This window comes from Pistacia vera, unplaced genomic scaffold (genome assembly GCF_008641045.1).
Source record: "Pistacia vera cultivar Batoury unplaced genomic scaffold, PisVer_v2 Contig62, whole genome shotgun sequence".
Taxonomy (NCBI): domain Eukaryota; kingdom Viridiplantae; phylum Streptophyta; class Magnoliopsida; order Sapindales; family Anacardiaceae; genus Pistacia; species Pistacia vera.
In genome coordinates this window covers 199834-216521 of record NW_022196468.1, presented here as the reverse complement: position 1 = coordinate 216521, position 16688 = coordinate 199834, and the positions used below count along the sequence as shown (strand labels likewise).

At 36.4% G+C, this 16688-nt stretch overlaps 3 protein-coding genes across 3 annotated transcripts; 1 reads left to right on the top strand and 2 right to left on the bottom strand.

Annotated features, from left to right (window-relative positions):
• The first annotated feature begins 410 nt into the window (after nucleotides 1-410).
• On the top strand, nucleotides 411-7863 carry LOC116110886 (nuclear export mediator factor NEMF). The gene is made up of 14 exons (XM_031397099.1): nucleotides 411-731; nucleotides 824-936; nucleotides 1150-1246; nucleotides 1327-1451; nucleotides 1761-2298; nucleotides 2487-2672; nucleotides 3344-3637; nucleotides 4097-4249; nucleotides 5129-5283; nucleotides 5362-5467; nucleotides 5589-6482; nucleotides 6701-6788; nucleotides 7030-7389; nucleotides 7603-7863. Exons 1-14 carry the CDS (start codon nucleotides 627-629, stop codon nucleotides 7806-7808), a joined length of 3420 nt encoding a protein of 1139 aa, XP_031252959.1. The 5' UTR covers nucleotides 411-626; the 3' UTR covers nucleotides 7809-7863.
• Nucleotides 7864-7870: 7 nt separating this feature from the next.
• On the bottom strand, nucleotides 7871-11988 carry LOC116110887 (30S ribosomal protein S1, chloroplastic-like). Its single transcript, XM_031397101.1, has 7 exons — nucleotides 11604-11988; nucleotides 10033-10308; nucleotides 9631-9711; nucleotides 8882-9163; nucleotides 8681-8791; nucleotides 8483-8569; nucleotides 7871-8360 (listed from the first exon to the last, which is right to left on the bottom strand). The coding sequence occupies exons 1-7, from the start codon at nucleotides 11901-11903 to the stop codon at nucleotides 8256-8258; spliced, it is 1242 nt and encodes a 413-aa protein (XP_031252961.1). The 5' UTR covers nucleotides 11904-11988; the 3' UTR covers nucleotides 7871-8255.
• Nucleotides 11989-12308: 320 nt separating this feature from the next.
• LOC116110901 (30S ribosomal protein S1, chloroplastic) lies at nucleotides 12309-16325 on the bottom strand. Its single transcript, XM_031397112.1, has 7 exons — nucleotides 15941-16325; nucleotides 14370-14645; nucleotides 13968-14048; nucleotides 13219-13500; nucleotides 13018-13128; nucleotides 12820-12906; nucleotides 12309-12697 (listed from the first exon to the last, which is right to left on the bottom strand). The coding sequence occupies exons 1-7, from the start codon at nucleotides 16238-16240 to the stop codon at nucleotides 12596-12598; spliced, it is 1239 nt and encodes a 412-aa protein (XP_031252972.1). The 5' UTR covers nucleotides 16241-16325; the 3' UTR covers nucleotides 12309-12595.
• Nucleotides 16326-16688: the final 363 nt, after the last annotated feature.

Genomic DNA, 16688 nt, shown 5'->3' with positions numbered 1-16688 from the left:
AGTTATTCTCAAATTTTAGGTTCTCCCCTGCAATGGGTTATGTCCTTAGTTTGTCTATTTGTTCTTAACTTCAAAAAAGGGTTACATGTGGTCAATCATAGGTTCGTGGTTAGATGGCAAGATTTTAGCTATTTTGGTGGGTTATTTACAGGATTCGAGTAGTAGAAACTGATGACTTATCACATTTGTGATATATTTTGTCCATTGGACTTGTAACTGGTAAGATCTTTAATGAACTTCTGCATCTTGTAAAGTGTTTAATGGTTATAAAAAAGATTTACGTATCGTCCAAGTAGAAAGTAAATATCTATTTCTCAATTGGGTTTACACTGTCTTTTCCAAATTGTAAAATTTATCGTCCAAATAAAAAAGAGTTTGACAACACTTCCGCAAAAATAACACTACTTAGCGCCCACGCGTCCACCGAGTATCGCTACCACAACAACGAGGAGAAGCAGGAGGCTCGGCTGAGCTCTTATTTTCTTTGTTTCTGTGTTGCTCGAAGAAAACTCTTACATAATCATAAATCCTACGGAAAATAGGAAATTCTAGTAAATAAAGGGTAGTATCGCTCTGTTGTCGCTCTCATCCTCAATAATTGAATCAAGAATCGAAACGAAAACGACATGGTGAAGGTGCGTATGAACACGGCCGATGTGGCCGCTGAAGTCAAGTGTTTACGGAGGTTAATCGGCATGCGTTGCTCCAATGTCTACGATCTCTCTCCCAAGGTCTTACACCAATCCATTCAAATCCTCATTCTTCATTTTTTTTTAATATTTAATTTATCACAGAATAACAGTTATTCCTCTGGTTCTCGCAGACTTATGTGTTCAAGCTTATGAATAGTAGTGGAGTCACAGAGTCCGGAGAGAGCGAGAAGGTTCTACTGTTAGTGGAAAGCGGTGTTCGTTTACATACTACTGCTTATACAAGGTTTTCTTCATCGCTTTTTCATAATATATTTAATTATTTCTAATTTCTGAAATGTGTTTGATATGGATACTGAATTTAGAACCTATTTCCAGAGTTATAAACTATAGAAAATTTGAAAACGAACATGAAGCTTTTATTTTTCCATTGATTTCCGTATTTAAATTATATATCAAGTTTTATTAATGTTTTGGCTTCATTGTTAAATGCTTATAGGGATAAGAAAAATACTCCGTCTGGTTTTACTTTAAAATTGAGGAAGCATATACGTACCAGAAGGCTTGAGGATGTGCGCCAACTTGGATATGATAGGGTATTGTATTTTTATGCTCTGTTGGGAGTTTTTTTAGTATTTTGTTTTGTGCTTGTCTGATGTCTTTAGTTTTTTGGTAGATTATTTTGTTTCAATTCGGATTGGGTGCAAATGCGCATTATATTATACTGGAGCTGTATGCCCAAGGAAATATCCTGCTCACGGATTCTGAATTTACTGTCTTGACTCTACTCCGGTCCCACAGGTTTGTGATATTGCTCAATCTTTTGTCCATTTGGTTTGATTTGAAAATTGGCAAAAATGCATGCGTACGTCAGCTGAATATTTGAACTTATGGAATGCATGTTTAGTAGTATATCAAAGATGGGCGCTGTAAGGATGAAGCTCATTATTTTTAGTTATGTTTGCTAGATTCAAATGCATCTCATTTGTTTGTAGCGGAAAAGAATGAATCTCATCTGTTTGCTATGAGGAAAATTGCTAATGGTTTTTCTATTGTACATTCAAGAATTTTTATATATTGCTATGAATGATATAAATTCATTGATAACAGGGATGATGACAAAGGAGTTGCTATCATGTCACGCCATCGTTATCCAACAGAGATTTGTCGGGTTTTTGAACGAACTACAGTTTCAAAGTTGCATGAGGCCCTTACATCTTCTAAAGATCCTGACAATGATGAACCTGATAATGTTAATAAAGTTGGAAATAATGCATCTGATGCATCAAAAGGAAAGCAGGGTGGCAACAAGGGTGGGAAGTCTTCTGAGCCTAGTAAAAATACTAGTGGTAGTTCTTGTGTCAAACAAGCCACGTTGAAGACTGTTCTTGGGGAGGCATTGGGTTATGGACCAGCTCTCTCTGAGCATATCATTTTAGATGCTGGTTTGGTTCCAAATACTAAAGTTTCTAAAGATAAGAAGTTAGATGATGATGCAATTCAAGTTTTGTCCACAGCTGTTTCAAAGTTTGAGGACTGGCTACAGGATGTCATTTTGGGTGATAAAGTTCCTGAAGGATACATTTTAATGCAGAAGAAAAACTTGGGGAAGGACTGCCCTCCTTCTGAGTCTGGAAGTTCTAGCAAGGTTATTACCTCTGTGCTTCATGTGTTTCGAATATCTCCAGTGGAACATAGTGCATTGTCCTTCTTTTGTTCTCTTGTTTGATTATGATAAGAGGGCAAACATGGAATAGAAATATGTTAATTACTTAACTGGATTACCAGTTGAATATTGAATATTGTTTTTGATAGTTGTTTGGTTATTCCTTGTAGATCTATGATGAATTCTGCCCCCTGTTGTTGAATCAATTCAAGTCAAGGGAGTTTGTGAAGTTTGAAACATTTGATGCGGCTTTGGATGAGTTTTACAGCAAAATCGAAAGTCAAAGGGTGGAACAACAGCTGAAGGCAAAAGAGGGTGCTGCCTTTCAGAAACTAAATAAAATCCGTGTGGACCAGGTCTGCTAATAGCTTGAAATTTCATATCTAGTGCAAAGACTAATTAAATACTGTTGTGGTTATTTTGATGACCTCAATATTGATGGAATCTCTTTCTCGGGTGACTCTCTCACCCTTTTTTTTTTTTTTTTTTCTGGATTTGTTGAGGTGGGGAATGGGGTGTATGAGGTTGCGGGTGCTGTTGTCCCAATTTACTTGTTATGTAATCGTATACATGAATACCAACCCATCTTGACTGCCATGCCTTTGTGGTTATGTGACTTGAAGTTGATCCTTCCCGAGGGAGGAGTCTATATAAACAGTGATTCTGGGAGCAAGAAACCTCACCTTTGATTGTTCAGAATACAAGGAGAGAAATAGATGCATATATTTTCTTTAAGTTTATCAATCTTTTATTTCAAAATTCTAGAAATTCTTTGGGATAGAATGATCAAGTCATATAACATGAAACAATAGTGATGTAGAAATAAGTAGGATTTAAATTATTTTTGTTCAAATATTGAAGCTTGTCAGTGATAGTGTGTGTAAGGATATGCTTAAGCATTTTCATTGTTTATATTTAAGCTTTATTTTGATAATAGGAGATTAAAGTTTTTAGAGCTATTTGTATGAAATAATTATTTTATACTGGTGTTTTTACATGTTTTTTTCTGTGTAACTTTTATGTACAGGAAAATCGTGCCCAGACACTGAAGAAAGAAGTTGACCGTAGTGTTAAAATGGCGGAATTGATAGAGTACAACTTAGAAGATGTTGATGCTGCTATATCAGCTGTTCGTGTAGCTCTTGCAAATCGCATGAGTTGGGAGGATCTTGCTCGTATGGTGAAGGAAGAGAAGAAATCTGGGAACCCTGTGGCTGGCCTAATTGACAAGCTCCATCTTGAAAGGAACTGCATGACTTTGCTGTTGAGCAACAATCTTGATGAAATGGATGATGATGAAAAAACACTCCCTGTGGAAAAGGTGCTACTACAGAACTGAACTAGATTTATAGTTTTGGGAAGCCCCTGCTTTATATTCAAGCAATTAATTCCGCATAGCATTCCCACCTTTCCATCGTTAATTACTATGCCTGTAGTTGGCTTACTTGGGTCCTAAAAATATTTTGGTTTTTATATGTTTCCTTAGTATCTGTTATTTTGGTGATATGTATGCCTTAGATTATGAACAACTATGGTAGGAATGTGGAAAAAGTCATTGATTATAAGACCATTAAACATCTTATGTCTTTATGGGTTATACAGAGTACTTTGTCAATGTAAATGTTATATAGGGATTATCATCTTCTTTTTCTTCCATCTGTACCTTCTCATTTGGTTAGAAAACTTATTTTTCTTTTTGTGAGTACAGAAAGATATTAGGTCAACAAATTTGCAATATAAATTATCCATATTTACTTATTGTTATGCTTCCACGTTTTAGGTTGAAGTTGATTTGGCATTTTCAGCGCATGCAAATGCTAGGCGGTGGTATGAACTGAAGAAAAAACAGGAGAGCAAACAGGAAAAGACCATTACAGCACATGAAAAAGCTTTTAAAGCTGCTGAGAAGAAGACTCGTCTCCAGGTTCTGCAGGTAGCTTTATATTGCTGTGATGTTTTCCTCAACATAGTGCTTTGTGCTAGTTTCTTTTATTGATAATTAATAATGCATTTTAGTGATTTAGTTTTATGTTATCAATAAGAGCTCTAGTGAGTTCCTCAGTTCATGTGTCTGTGCTGTATTAGTTTCTTTTATTGATAAATCACAATGCATTTTAGTGATTTAGTTTTATGTTTTTAATTAGAGCTCTCTTGAGTTCAGGTGTCTAACTAAAAGTCCCACTTACCACCCCCCAATTGATGACTATGCAGGAAAAAACTGTTGCCACAATTTCACATATGCGCANTTTTTCTTCCATCTGTACCTTCTCATTTGGTTAGAAAACTTATTTTTCTTTTTGTGAGTACAGAAAGATATTAGGTCAACAAATTTGCAATATAAATTATCCATATTTACTTATTGTTATGCTTCCACGTTTTAGGTTGAAGTTGATTTGGCATTTTCAGCGCATGCAAATGCTAGGCGGTGGTATGAACTGAAGAAAAAACAGGAGAGCAAACAGGAAAAGACCATTACAGCACATGAAAAAGCTTTTAAAGCTGCTGAGAAGAAGACTCGTCTCCAGGTTCTGCAGGTAGCTTTATATTGCTGTGATGTTTTCCTCAACATAGTGCTTTGTGCTAGTTTCTTTTATTGATAATTAATAATGCATTTTAGTGATTTAGTTTTATGTTATCAATAAGAGCTCTAGTGAGTTCCTCAGTTCATGTGTCTGTGCTGTATTAGTTTCTTTTATTGATAAATCACAATGCATTTTAGTGATTTAGTTTTATGTTTTTAATTAGAGCTCTCTTGAGTTCAGGTGTCTAACTAAAAGTCCCACTTACCACCCCCCAATTGATGACTATGCAGGAAAAAACTGTTGCCACAATTTCACATATGCGCAAGGTTCACTGGTTTGAGAAATTTAATTGGTTCATCAGCAGTGAGAACTATTTGGTTATTAGTGGACGTGATGCTCAGCAAAATGAGATGATAGTCAAGCGTTATATGTCAAAAGGAGATCTGTAAGTAACTGTCTTGGTTGACTTTTCCAAATTTTTCTTCAGATGTTGACTTCAATTAATTACTATTGAATGGAACAGGTATGTCCATGCAGATCTGCATGGAGCTTCTAGTACTGTAATCAAGAATCACAGGCCTGAACAACCTGTACCTCCACTCACTTTAAACCAAGCTGGATGCTTCACGGTTAGTCTCTTCTCACATCTCTTCATGTCAATTATTTTAATCTTTTTTATACAATAGAGTAATTCTAATAGATGCAGCGTGGTTCAACACTTCAAGTTCATAATAGAATCTTGTGATTTAGGTTTGTCACAGCCAAGCATGGGATTCAAAGATGGTCACTAGTGCCTGGTGGGTTTATCCTCATCAGGTTAGTAAAACTGCTCCTACGGGGGAATATCTTACAGTTGGAAGCTTCATGATTCGTGGGAAGAAGAACTTTCTTCCTCCACACCCTCTTATTATGGGCTTTGGATTGCTCTTCCGCTTGGAGGAGAGTTCCTTAGGATCACATTTAAATGAAAGGAGGGTTCGAGGAGAGGAGGAAGGGATGGATGATGGTGAAGAAAGTGGACCTGTTAATGAAATTTCCGAGTCTGAATCAGAGAAAGATGCCATGGATGAAAAACTGGCTTTAGAAGGTGTATTGGTGGCTGATTCTGTTCATAATGGCTCAACTGATTCAAATGCAAGAGCTACTTCTTCTCATGAATCTCCTGTTGAAGACAAATCAATCGAAAATGGTGTTGACGGTGAGGTATCTGATGTTGCTAGAACTGGTGTTTCTCCAGTTACTCCAGAACTTGAAGATCTTATTGATAGAGCTCTTGGTCTTGGATCTACTGCTGTATCAAGTACAAAGTATGGCCTTGAAACAACTCATGTTGATTTGGCTGGGGAAGATAACCATGAAGAGAAGAAAGCTACAGTTCGAGATAAACCATATATTTCAAAAGCTGAAAGAAGAAAGCTTAAGAAAGGTCAGGACAGTATTGTTCCAGATGCAAAGGTTGACCAGCAAAAGAAAAAAGGAAAAGGAAATGATGTTTCTGCTTCCCAGACTGAAGCAAGTGTTAAAAATGAAAAGCCTGATGGTGGAAAAATCAGTCGTGGGCAGAAAGGTAAACTCAAGAAGATGAAGGAGAAGTATGCCGATCAAGATGAGGAAGAGAGGAAAATTCGGATGGCATTACTAGCTGTGAGCACAAAAACTTCAACTATCTCCTGTATTATTTAGATGGGCTGAAGTAGATATATCTTCTGCTCTTACATCATATTTAATTTTATTGTTCACTTAATTTAATTGTTAATATTTCCCTGGTTCTGGGTCTTGATGCTGTGTATTGCACTGATTAAAGTTTATTAGAATGTTGTACTGATCCATTAATAGAAGTGATGATTTATGTGAATTTGCAGTCTGCTGGTAAAGTTCAAAAAGATGATGGGGAGTCAGAAAATGGAAATGGAGATGCAGCTATCGACGAAGGGAAGAAACCTGCTGGCGGTATGTTTCTATTTATAAAGTTTTTCATTTTTGTAATATTTCATTGGTTTTAATTTTGGTACTACGACACTACTACGTGATTATTTTGCTTCTGCAAGACCCATTACACAATGATTAAACATCTCATACAGGGGACCGATATAACAAATTCTAACTGCAACTATTTATATCAAATATTCAATGTTTTGATTGTCATACTGTTATTAATGGGTCTTTATTGTCTTTTCTTAAAATCTTGCAGGTTCTGAAGATGCTCCAAAAATATGTTACAAATGTAAAAAAGTTGGTCACTTGTCTCGGGATTGTAAAGAACATCCAGATCATGCCTCAAATGGTCGGGCAAATAGTGGAGTTGAACGTAATTCCCATGCAGGTATGGATGATACCGCTGAGATGGACAGAGTGGCGATGGAGGAGGATGATATTCATGAGATAGGTGAAGAAGAAAAAGGGAGATTAAATGACGTGGATTACCTGACTGGGAATCCTCTGCCGAATGACATTCTCTTATATGCTGTGCCTGTTTGTGGCCCTTACAGTGCAGTGCAGTCTTACAAATACCGTGTGAAGATAATTCCTGGCACTGCAAAGAAAGGGAAAGGTATCCATATCTTTAAATCACTTATGGTTAACGCTTTCTTTGATGCATGTCTGTTTGCTTCGACAATTTTAATGCTTTTGATCACTTTCTCCTGCCGAGAAATTTTCTTCTTTTCTGAATCCGAGACGTCGAAATTTTTTATAAAATATACCCAACTGTATCTAGCAAGCTTTAACTTGAGTCTGACTCATATTTTTTCAATATTTTCTGTAGCTGCAAAGACTGCCATGAATTTGTTCACCCACATGCTGGAAGCGACACAAAGAGAGAAGGAATTAATGAAAGCATGTACAGATCCTGAGTTGGTTGCTGCAATTATTGGAAATGTGAAGGTCACTGCTGCAGGCCTTACTCAATTGAAGCAAAAGCAGAAAAAGGGCAAGAAGAACAACAGCAAAGAGAAAACTCAGAAAAGTTAACAAGCTTAATCTGAAAAAGCGACCTCTGTGACGACAATTAATTTTTCAGAAATTTTTTTTTCGTCAAGATCATACCAAAAATGAAAACAGATTCTAGATGCTATGTTGTAACAAATGTACAAAGGGCATGTCTTTAACCTTGACTTCTGATAGCATGTACATCAGCTTTCGGATTTCTGATAATTACAATTGAGGCTAGTCAAGGAGTATACTGCTATGCAATTTACTATTGTATTAGGATAAGGAGTCTCATTGTAAGATTTTACAAAGCTTTGTTCAACAGATTTTAAAATTTTAATCATACATTGGGTAATCAGTTTAGATGAAACTGCAGCTGACGATAGAATTTAATAGGACGAGAAGAGAAAACTCAAGTTACATTTAGCTCAAACTCAAAGGTGATTGCACCAAATTTTACAAACTTGTGAAGGGCAACTGCAGTATAAATCATGAATCTTCAGCCGATGGAACTGCGCTCAAATCTAAGCCCTCGGCGGGCAAGTCGGATGAAAGTGCACCCAGAATTCCATCAGAGCTGAGAGTTAAGCCACTCTGCAAAAGAAAAATTATGGTAAGGGGGCACAATCTCTATGCCTGGCATTAATTTTTACAATCTTTTAGTTTTCTTGAACTTCAGTAGCTGGAGGAATAATAACAGTGCCAGAAGCCAATACCTCCGGCTGGAATCTAAGCATGTCTGCACGAGCCATAGCTTCTGCTTGAGCAATTCTCTGCCGGAATGTCTGTGCCATCTCCTCAGCCTGTTAATGCAACAAAAATATGATTAGTTCATGGCTCTAATGAAATCTGTTTCCATCAATACCTAAAATTTAAGCCACTGAAGAAGATAGAGGTCATTTCTAAGAAGTCACCTTCTCAAAAACAAGTTTTGGATTGCGGATCATGTCTCCTGGAGTAGGCTCTAACTTCTTTGTTGAAAGACTTACTCGGCCCCTCTCACGGTCATGGCTCAGTATCATGACCTATATTTGTGAAGCTTAAGTTAGTAATCTTTAGCTCCAATAGTTGGCACAAATTCTGATCAAGAACTAAAACACATAGCGTATGTATACCTTAAGAGTATCACCAGGTTGAAGAACAGTGGCAAGATCTGAGACACGATCATGACTGATCTGACTAACATGGAGAAGGCCATTAATACCACCAATGTCAATGAAGGCACCATATGGTTTCAGGCTTTCTACAGTTCCAATGACCACTGATCCAATTCCAAGCTGTGCCTGGCTGTCAGCCATGGCCTTGCGGTTACTGAGGACAACCCTAGACTGCTCCTCATCAACCTCCACAAACTTCAGAGGAAGATACTTACCAAGAAGCTCTTCTGCAGTTGATTTCTGATAAATTTGGAAGAAATGGTAAATTTGGGATTAGGAATATTACATAATGGAGTGAAATTTATATAAATAAGGACGTTGATGCTGAGAAAACAGATTGATAGAAGAAAGAACAATGGGTTTGTTAGCCTAAAATAACCAAAAAAAAAAAAAAAAATGTTAACTTGTTCAACCATACAAGATCAGATGACATATGAAACAACAGCTGCCACATTAGTCATATTTATATCATACAAAAGTTTTTGATGTCAAAATAGAGCAAAAGTTGCAATTTCCAGTGAAAATCCAAGCTCTGAAACAGATAGCCACCTCAGAGGACACTAATGAATTAGTAGAAAAGGATTCTAAATCTAAGTGAATGTATAACCTTCTGAAAGGCAAGTTTCCACTTGAGAAAATAAAAGATGAAAAATTCATTTCAACATAAGAGGGCCTTCTAGATAGGCAAACTGGGTAAAATAACAAACCGAAGACATCTGTGAGAAGGGAACAAATCCACGGAGGCCCTCCACCTCAGCAACCACTCCACCTTTGTTCGCATGAACAACCTACATGTTTATTCCAAGAACTGAAAAACGTCAAAGAATTATCAAGAATCATACAGCAAATAATAATTACAAAACTTCATAGAAAGCTAAAGAATAAGTAATCTGGTTTATAAAACTAATAACAAGGACTTTGGCAAACATTTGCCAGAGTCGAAGAAGGTTATATAACTTTCAGCTAAGAGAATATCAAATGAAATTCCCGAGTTACCTATGCTCTCACCAAGTCCTCATAAACTACTAGACTTGATCATGATTTTGAAGATACCATAACAGGAAAAAAGAAAAGGAAAAAAATGTAACGCTGTTTATGCAAATACCTACCTTACCCTTCACAGTGACATCTTCAGCCTGAAGTTGCCTGCATCTTTCCCAGGCAAGCTCATACTGAATTGACTGTAAGCTCAAGATCAAGCTATCATCAGCTTCATTTTCACCAATAATCACAAACTCGTCTTTCAAACCCGGAACAATACCTGCTTCTTCCACATGTTTAATTTTGTAAATGCATGCCTCTTGGACAGGCAAATATGCTGAAGACTTCGCAGTAATGTCAACTAATGCCCCATTCTTATCTGTACAGAATACTGTTCCTTTTACCTGAAAGAAGAATTTACCAAAAAATAAACTAAATAATATTCTTCATTAATCTAAGTAGACTTGCATTGAAACAAAAGCAATAGGAAGATAGAATAAGAGTTCAATCTCCCCTGCAATAACTTGCCAATAGAATGACAGAAATAAGAAATTAACTCTTTTTTCCAGTAACTTCTTTCTAAACATTAAAAGGAAAAACATATATCCATAGTTAAGCTCAAAAAGACCAAACAGTGCAGATTAATGGATTAAAAAATGTAACAATGAACACGTTTTTTATCCTTCTTTAGGGTGATCAAATCCAGATGAGCTTAGAATAAACTGTACAGGTGATGCATTTTAAGTTTGTGGATTCGTGGCTAATAAAACAAGGTTCCCTGTAACTACCGTTATATATTATCACAAAAGCTTGTTTGCCTTAAATGTTTAGTTTGAGAAACCAAATTATTCTCAAGAAACCAGTAGAAAAGAACTCAAGTAACACTAATCCAGTGGAAAAGGTAAAAGATTAAAATATGTCAAATATCTAAGTGCATGTTGAGAACTATCAATGTAATAAATTAACAATATTATGCATGTTTAGTAAACAATTGAGTAACATTGCCATTCAAAATTACATTTCGCTAGCAAATTCAACAAGAATTCCCATAAAACCCCTCCTTCGAACTCATACCCGTTATCAAATTCATCCTTTCTACCCATCTTCTAATCCCATGGAGAAAAAACACATCAAAATTGAGGGCGAAAGCTCTAACTTGAGGCATCAATGAACATGATTTACATAAGAATTTCCCATTCAAGTTCATACCTATAAACAAACTCACCCTTCTTAACTGCTTTCTATTCTCGCTTTTAAGAAAATAAATAAATTTGTATCAAATATACTTGAAGTACAAATTAGAAACAATCCTCTCTCAACTTTGAACCAACAGCTAACCCACATTATCCTCCTATTCCTACGCCAAAACAACCAAAATAGATAAAACAAAACATAATATAACCCGAAACACAATCATATAATTGGCAGAAAAAATGTCAAATTTGTCACAAATATTTATACAAGAAACTTGAATTAGAAATTCAAAGCAATCCTCATCCATTTTTGAACCAATACCTAATATCACATAATGCACATCATACTTCCTAATTCAAGCTCATTCCCATTAACAAACTCACACTCCTAACCCACATTCTCCTCTTAATTCCACCAGAAAACAACAAAAAATAAACTCGAAATCAAAACTTTAAAACAAAAATAAATGAAAACTAGAAAAAAAAGGGTAAAATTTTTCACAAACCTTTGTGCCCAATTCAGAGTTGAATTCGTACTTCTCAATAGCAGAATGGAACTCGTCAAGAGTGAAGGAGACGCCTTCCATGGGGGCAGTACGACACCGTTCATAAGCTTCTTCAAAGAGACGCATGAGCTCCAGTCTATCTTTGGTCTGTGCATTAGAAATTGCCACAGCTGAGACAATGACTCTATTTCTAGAATGGAGCTTTTGTTGGTGTTGTGATATTGGTTTTCTTCCTGAGAGGCGCGTGGAGGAGAGTGGTGGACATCTTAGGCCTGTAAACTGTTGAGCCAAAGACGCCATTTTTGTGGTGTTCTCTCAAGATGATAGTACGAGTCTTGTGCTTTGCCTTTGAGTTTGGTTTGGCTAGAGGTTAGATAAGGTCACATGAGACAGCCTGAGCTGAGCGAAGAGAGTTGTGTGTACTGTATAGTGTTGGGTAAATTCCTTTAGCAACCCCAAGTATAAAATAATTAAAAAGTCCATTAGTTTGAGAAACTAACAAAAAAGACCCAGAACTGTCAATGACGTTATGACACCCCCAAAAGTGAAAAAAAAATTTACTAATTTTTGAATAGTATTACTCATTTGAGAATATACGTCCTCACCACCAAAAATACCAAAAATGAAAACAGATTCTAGATGCTATGTTGTAACAAATGTACAAAGGGCATGTCTTTAACCTTGACTTCTGATAGCATGTACATCAGCTTTCGGATTTCTGATAATTACAATTGAGGCTAGTCAAGGAGTATACTGCTATGCAATTTACTATTGTATTAGGATAAGGAGTCTCATTGTAAGATTTTACAAAGCTTTGTTCAACAGATTTTAAAATTTTAATCATACATTGGGTAATCAGTTTAGATGAAACTGCAGCTGACGATAGAATTTAATAGGACGAGAAGAGAAAACTCAAGTTACATTTAGCTCAAACTCAGAGGTGATTGCACCAAATTTTACAAACTTGTGAAGGGCAACTGCTGTATAAATCATCAATCTTCAGCCGATGGAACTGCGCTCAAATCTAAGCCCTCGGCGGGCAAGTCGGATGAAAGTGCACCCAGAATTCCATCAGAGCTGAGAGTTAAGCCACTCTGCAAAAGAAAAATTATGGTAAGGGGGCACAATCTCTATGCCTGGCATTAATTTTTACAATCTTTTAGTTTTCTTGAACTTCAGTAGCTGGAGGAATAATAACAGTGCCAGAAGCCAATACCTCCGGCTGGAATCTAAGCATGTCTGCACGAGCCATAGCTTCTGCTTGAGCAATTCTCTGCCGGAATGTCTGTGCCATCTCCTCAGCCTGTTAATGCAACAAAAATATGATTAGTTCATGGCTCTAATGAAATCTGTTTCCATCAATACCTAAAATTTAAGCCATTGAAGAAGATAGAGGTCATTTCTAAGAAGTCACCTTCTCAAAAACAAGTTTTGGATTGCGGATCATGTCTCCTGGAGTAGGCTCTAACTTCTTTGTTGAAAGACTTACTCGGCCCCTCTCACGGTCATGGCTTAGTATCATGACCTATATCGGTGAAGCTTAAGTTAGTAATCTTTAGCTCCAATAGTTGGCACAAATTCTGATCAAGAACTAAAACACATGGCGTATGTATACCTTAAGAGTATCACCAGGTTGAAGAACAGTGGCAAGATCTGAGACACGATCATGACTGATCTGACTAACATGGAGAAGGCCATTAATACCACCAATGTCAATGAAGGCACCATATGGTTTCAGGCTTTCTACAGTTCCAATGACCACTGATCCAATTCCAAGCTGTGCCTGGCTGTCAGCCATGGCCTTGCGGTTACTGAGGACAACCCTAGACTGCTCCTCATCAACCTCCACAAACTTCAGAGGAAGATACTTACCAAGAAGCTCTTCTGCAGTTGATTTCTGATAAATTTGGAAGAAATGGTAAATTTGGGATTAGGAATATTACATAATGGAGTGAAATTTATATAAATAAGGACGTTGATGCTGAGAGAACAGATTGATAGAAGAAAGAACAATGGGTTTGTTAGCCTAAAATAACCCAAAAAAAAAAAAAAAATGTTAACTTGTACAACCATACAAGATCAGATGACATATGAAACAACAGCTGCCACATTAGTCATATTTATATCATACAAAAGTTTTTGATGTCAAAATAGAGCAAAAGTTGCAATTTCCAGTGAAAAGCCAAGCTCTGAAACAGATAGCCACCTCAGAGGATACTTATGAATTAGTAGAAAAGGATTCTAAATCTACGTGAATGTATAACCTTCTGAAAGGCAAGTTTCCACTTGAGAAAATAAAAGATGAAAAATTCATTTCAACATAAGAGGGCCTTCTAGATAGGCAAACTGGGTAAAATAACAAACCGAAGACATCTGTGAGAAGGGAACAAATCCACGGAGGCCCTCCACCTCAGCAACCACTCCACCTTTGTTCGCATGAACAACCTACATGTTTATTCCAAGAACTGAAAAACGTCAAAGAATTATCAAGAATCATACAGCAAATAATAATTACAAAACTTCATAGAAAGCTAAAGAATAAGTAATCTGGTTTATAAAACTAATAACAAGGACTTTGGCAAACATTTGCCAGAGTCGATGAAGGTTATATAACTTTCAGCTAAGAGAATATCAAATGAAATTCCCGAGTTACCTATGCTCTCACCAAGTCCTCATAAACTACTAGACTTGATCATGATTTTGAAGATACCATACCAGGAAAAAGGAAAAGGAAAAAAATGTAACGCTGTTTATGCAAATACCTACCTTACCCTTCACAGTGACATCTTCAGCCTGAAGTTGCCTGCATCTTTCCCAGGCAAGCTCATACTGAATTGACTGTAAGCTCAAGATCAAGCTATCATCAGCTTCATTTTCACCAATAATCACAAACTCGTCTTTCAAACCCGGAACAATACCTGCTTCTTCCACATGTTTAATTTTGTAAATGCATGCCTCTTGGACAGGCAAGTATGCTGAAGACTTCGCAGTAATGTCAACTAATGCCCCATTCTTATCTGTACAGAATACTGTTCCTTTTACCTGAAAGAAGAATTTACCAAAAAATAAACTAAATAATATTCTTCATTAATCTAAGTAGACTTGCATTGAAACAAAAGCAATAGGAAGATAGAATAAGAGTTCAATCTCCCCTGCAATAACTTGCCAATAGAATGACAGAAATAAGAAATTAACTCTTTTTTCCAGTAACTTCTTTCTAAACATTAAAAGGAAAAACATATATCCATAGTTAAGCTCAAAAAGACCAAACAGTGCAGATTAATGGATTAAAAAATGTAACAATGAACACGTTTTTTATCCTTCTTTAGGGTGATCAAATCCAGATGAGCTTAGAATAAACTGTACAGGTGATGCATTTTAAGTTTGTGGATTCGTGGCTAATAAAACAAGGTTCCCTGTAACTACCGTTATATATTATCACAAAAGCTTGTTTGCCTTAAATGTTTAGTTTGAGAAACCAAATTATTCTCAAGAAACCAGTAGAAAAGAACTCAAGTAACACTAATCCAGTGGAAAAGGTAAAAGATTAAAATATGTCAAATATCTAAGTGCATGTTGAGAACTATCAATGTAATAAATTAACAATATTATGCATGTTTAGTAAACAATTGAGTAACATTGCCATTCAAAATTACATTTCGCTAGCAAATTCAACAAGAATTCCCATAAAACCCCTCCTTCGAACTCATACCCGTTATCAAATTCATCCTTTCTACCCATCTTCTAATCCCATGGAGAAAAAACACATCAAAATTGAGGGCGAAAGCTCTAACTTGAGGCATCAATGAACATGATTTACATAAGAATTTCCCATTCAAGTTCATACCTATAAACAAACTCACCCTTCTTAACTGCTTTCTATTCTCGCTTTTAAGAAAATAAATAAATTTGTATCAAATATACTTGAAGTACAAATTAGAAACAATCCTCTCTCAACTTTGAACCAACAGCTAACCCACATTATCCTCCTATTCCTACGCCAAAACAACCAAAATAGATAAAACAAAACATAATATAACCCGAAACACAATCATATAATTGGCAGAAAAAATGTCAAATTTGTCACAAATATTTATACAAGAAACTTGAATTAGAAATTCAAAGCAATCCTCATCCATTTTTGAACCAATACCTAATATCACATAATGCACATCATACTTCCTAATTCAAGCTCATTCCCATTAACAAACTCACACTCCTAACCCACATTCTCCTCTTAATTCCACCAGAAAACAACAAAAAATAAACTCGAAATCAAAACTTTAAAACAAAAATAAATGAAAACTAGAAAAAAAAGGGTAAAATTTTTCACAAACCTTTGTGCCCAATTCAGAGTTGAATTCGTACTTCTCAATAGCAGAATGGAACTCGTCAAGAGTGAAGGAGACGCCTTCCATGGGGGCAGTACGACACCGTTCATAAGCTTCTTCAAAGAGACGCATGAGCTCCAGTCTATCTTTGGTCTGTGCATTAGAAATTGCCACAGCTGAGACAATGACTCTATTTCTAGAATGGAGCTTTTGTTGGTGTTGTGATATTGGTTTTCTTCCTGAGAGGCGCGTGGAGGAGAGTGGTGGACATCTTAGGCCTGTAAACTGTTGAGCCAAAGACGCCATTTTTGTGGTGTTCTCTCAAGATGATAGTACGAGTCTTGTGCTTTGCCTTTGAGTTTGGTTTGGCTAGAGGTTAGATAAGGTCACATGAGACAGCCTGAGCTGAGCGAAGAGAGTTGTGTGTACCGTATAGTGTTGGGTAAATTCCTTTAGCACCCCCAAGTATAAAATAATTAAAACGTCCATTAGTTTGAGAAACTAACAAAAAAGACCCAGAACTGTCAATGACGTTATGACACCCCCAAAAGTGAAAAAAAAATTTACTAATTTTTGAATAGTATTACTCATCTGAGAATATACGTCCTCACCACCAAAAATTTGGCCCAATGGGAGGGAGCTCATTCAGCCTTAGGCGCAAATCAAATCGAACACGAATGAATAGACCCGTTTGAAACTCGTTCGATAAGCATGTTCGATTGTTCGAGTTCGTGTTCAAACTCGAACGAACACA

Coding starts and splice junctions, on each gene's coding strand:
- LOC116110901 (XM_031397112.1), bottom strand. CDS start 16,240: ATGGCGTCTTTGGCTCAACAGTTTACAGGCCTAAGATGTCCACCACTC. Junction 12,907..13,017: donor CAAAACTTGTTTTTGAGAAG/GTGACTTCTTAG, acceptor TTGCATTAACAG/GCTGAGGAGATGGCACAGAC. Junction 12,698..12,819: donor TGCTTAGATTCCAGCCGGAG/GTATTGGCTTCT, acceptor TTTCTTTTGCAG/AGTGGCTTAACTCTCAGCTC.
- LOC116110887 (XM_031397101.1), bottom strand. CDS start 11,903: ATGGCGTCTTTGGCTCAACAGTTTACAGGCCTAAGATGTCCACCACTC. Junction 10,309..11,603: donor ACTCTGAATTGGGCACAAAG/GTTTGTGAAAAA, acceptor TTCTTCTTTCAG/GTAAAAGGAACAGTATTCTG. Junction 8,570..8,680: donor CAAAACTTGTTTTTGAGAAG/GTGACTTCTTAG, acceptor TTGCATTAACAG/GCTGAGGAGATGGCACAGAC.
- LOC116110886 (XM_031397099.1), top strand. CDS start 627: ATGGTGAAGGTGCGTATGAACACGGCCGATGTGGCCGCTGAAGTCAAG. Junction 5,284..5,361: donor TATATGTCAAAAGGAGATCT/GTAAGTAACTGT, acceptor TGAATGGAACAG/GTATGTCCATGCAGATCTGC. Junction 7,390..7,602: donor CACTGCAAAGAAAGGGAAAG/GTATCCATATCT, acceptor TATTTTCTGTAG/CTGCAAAGACTGCCATGAAT.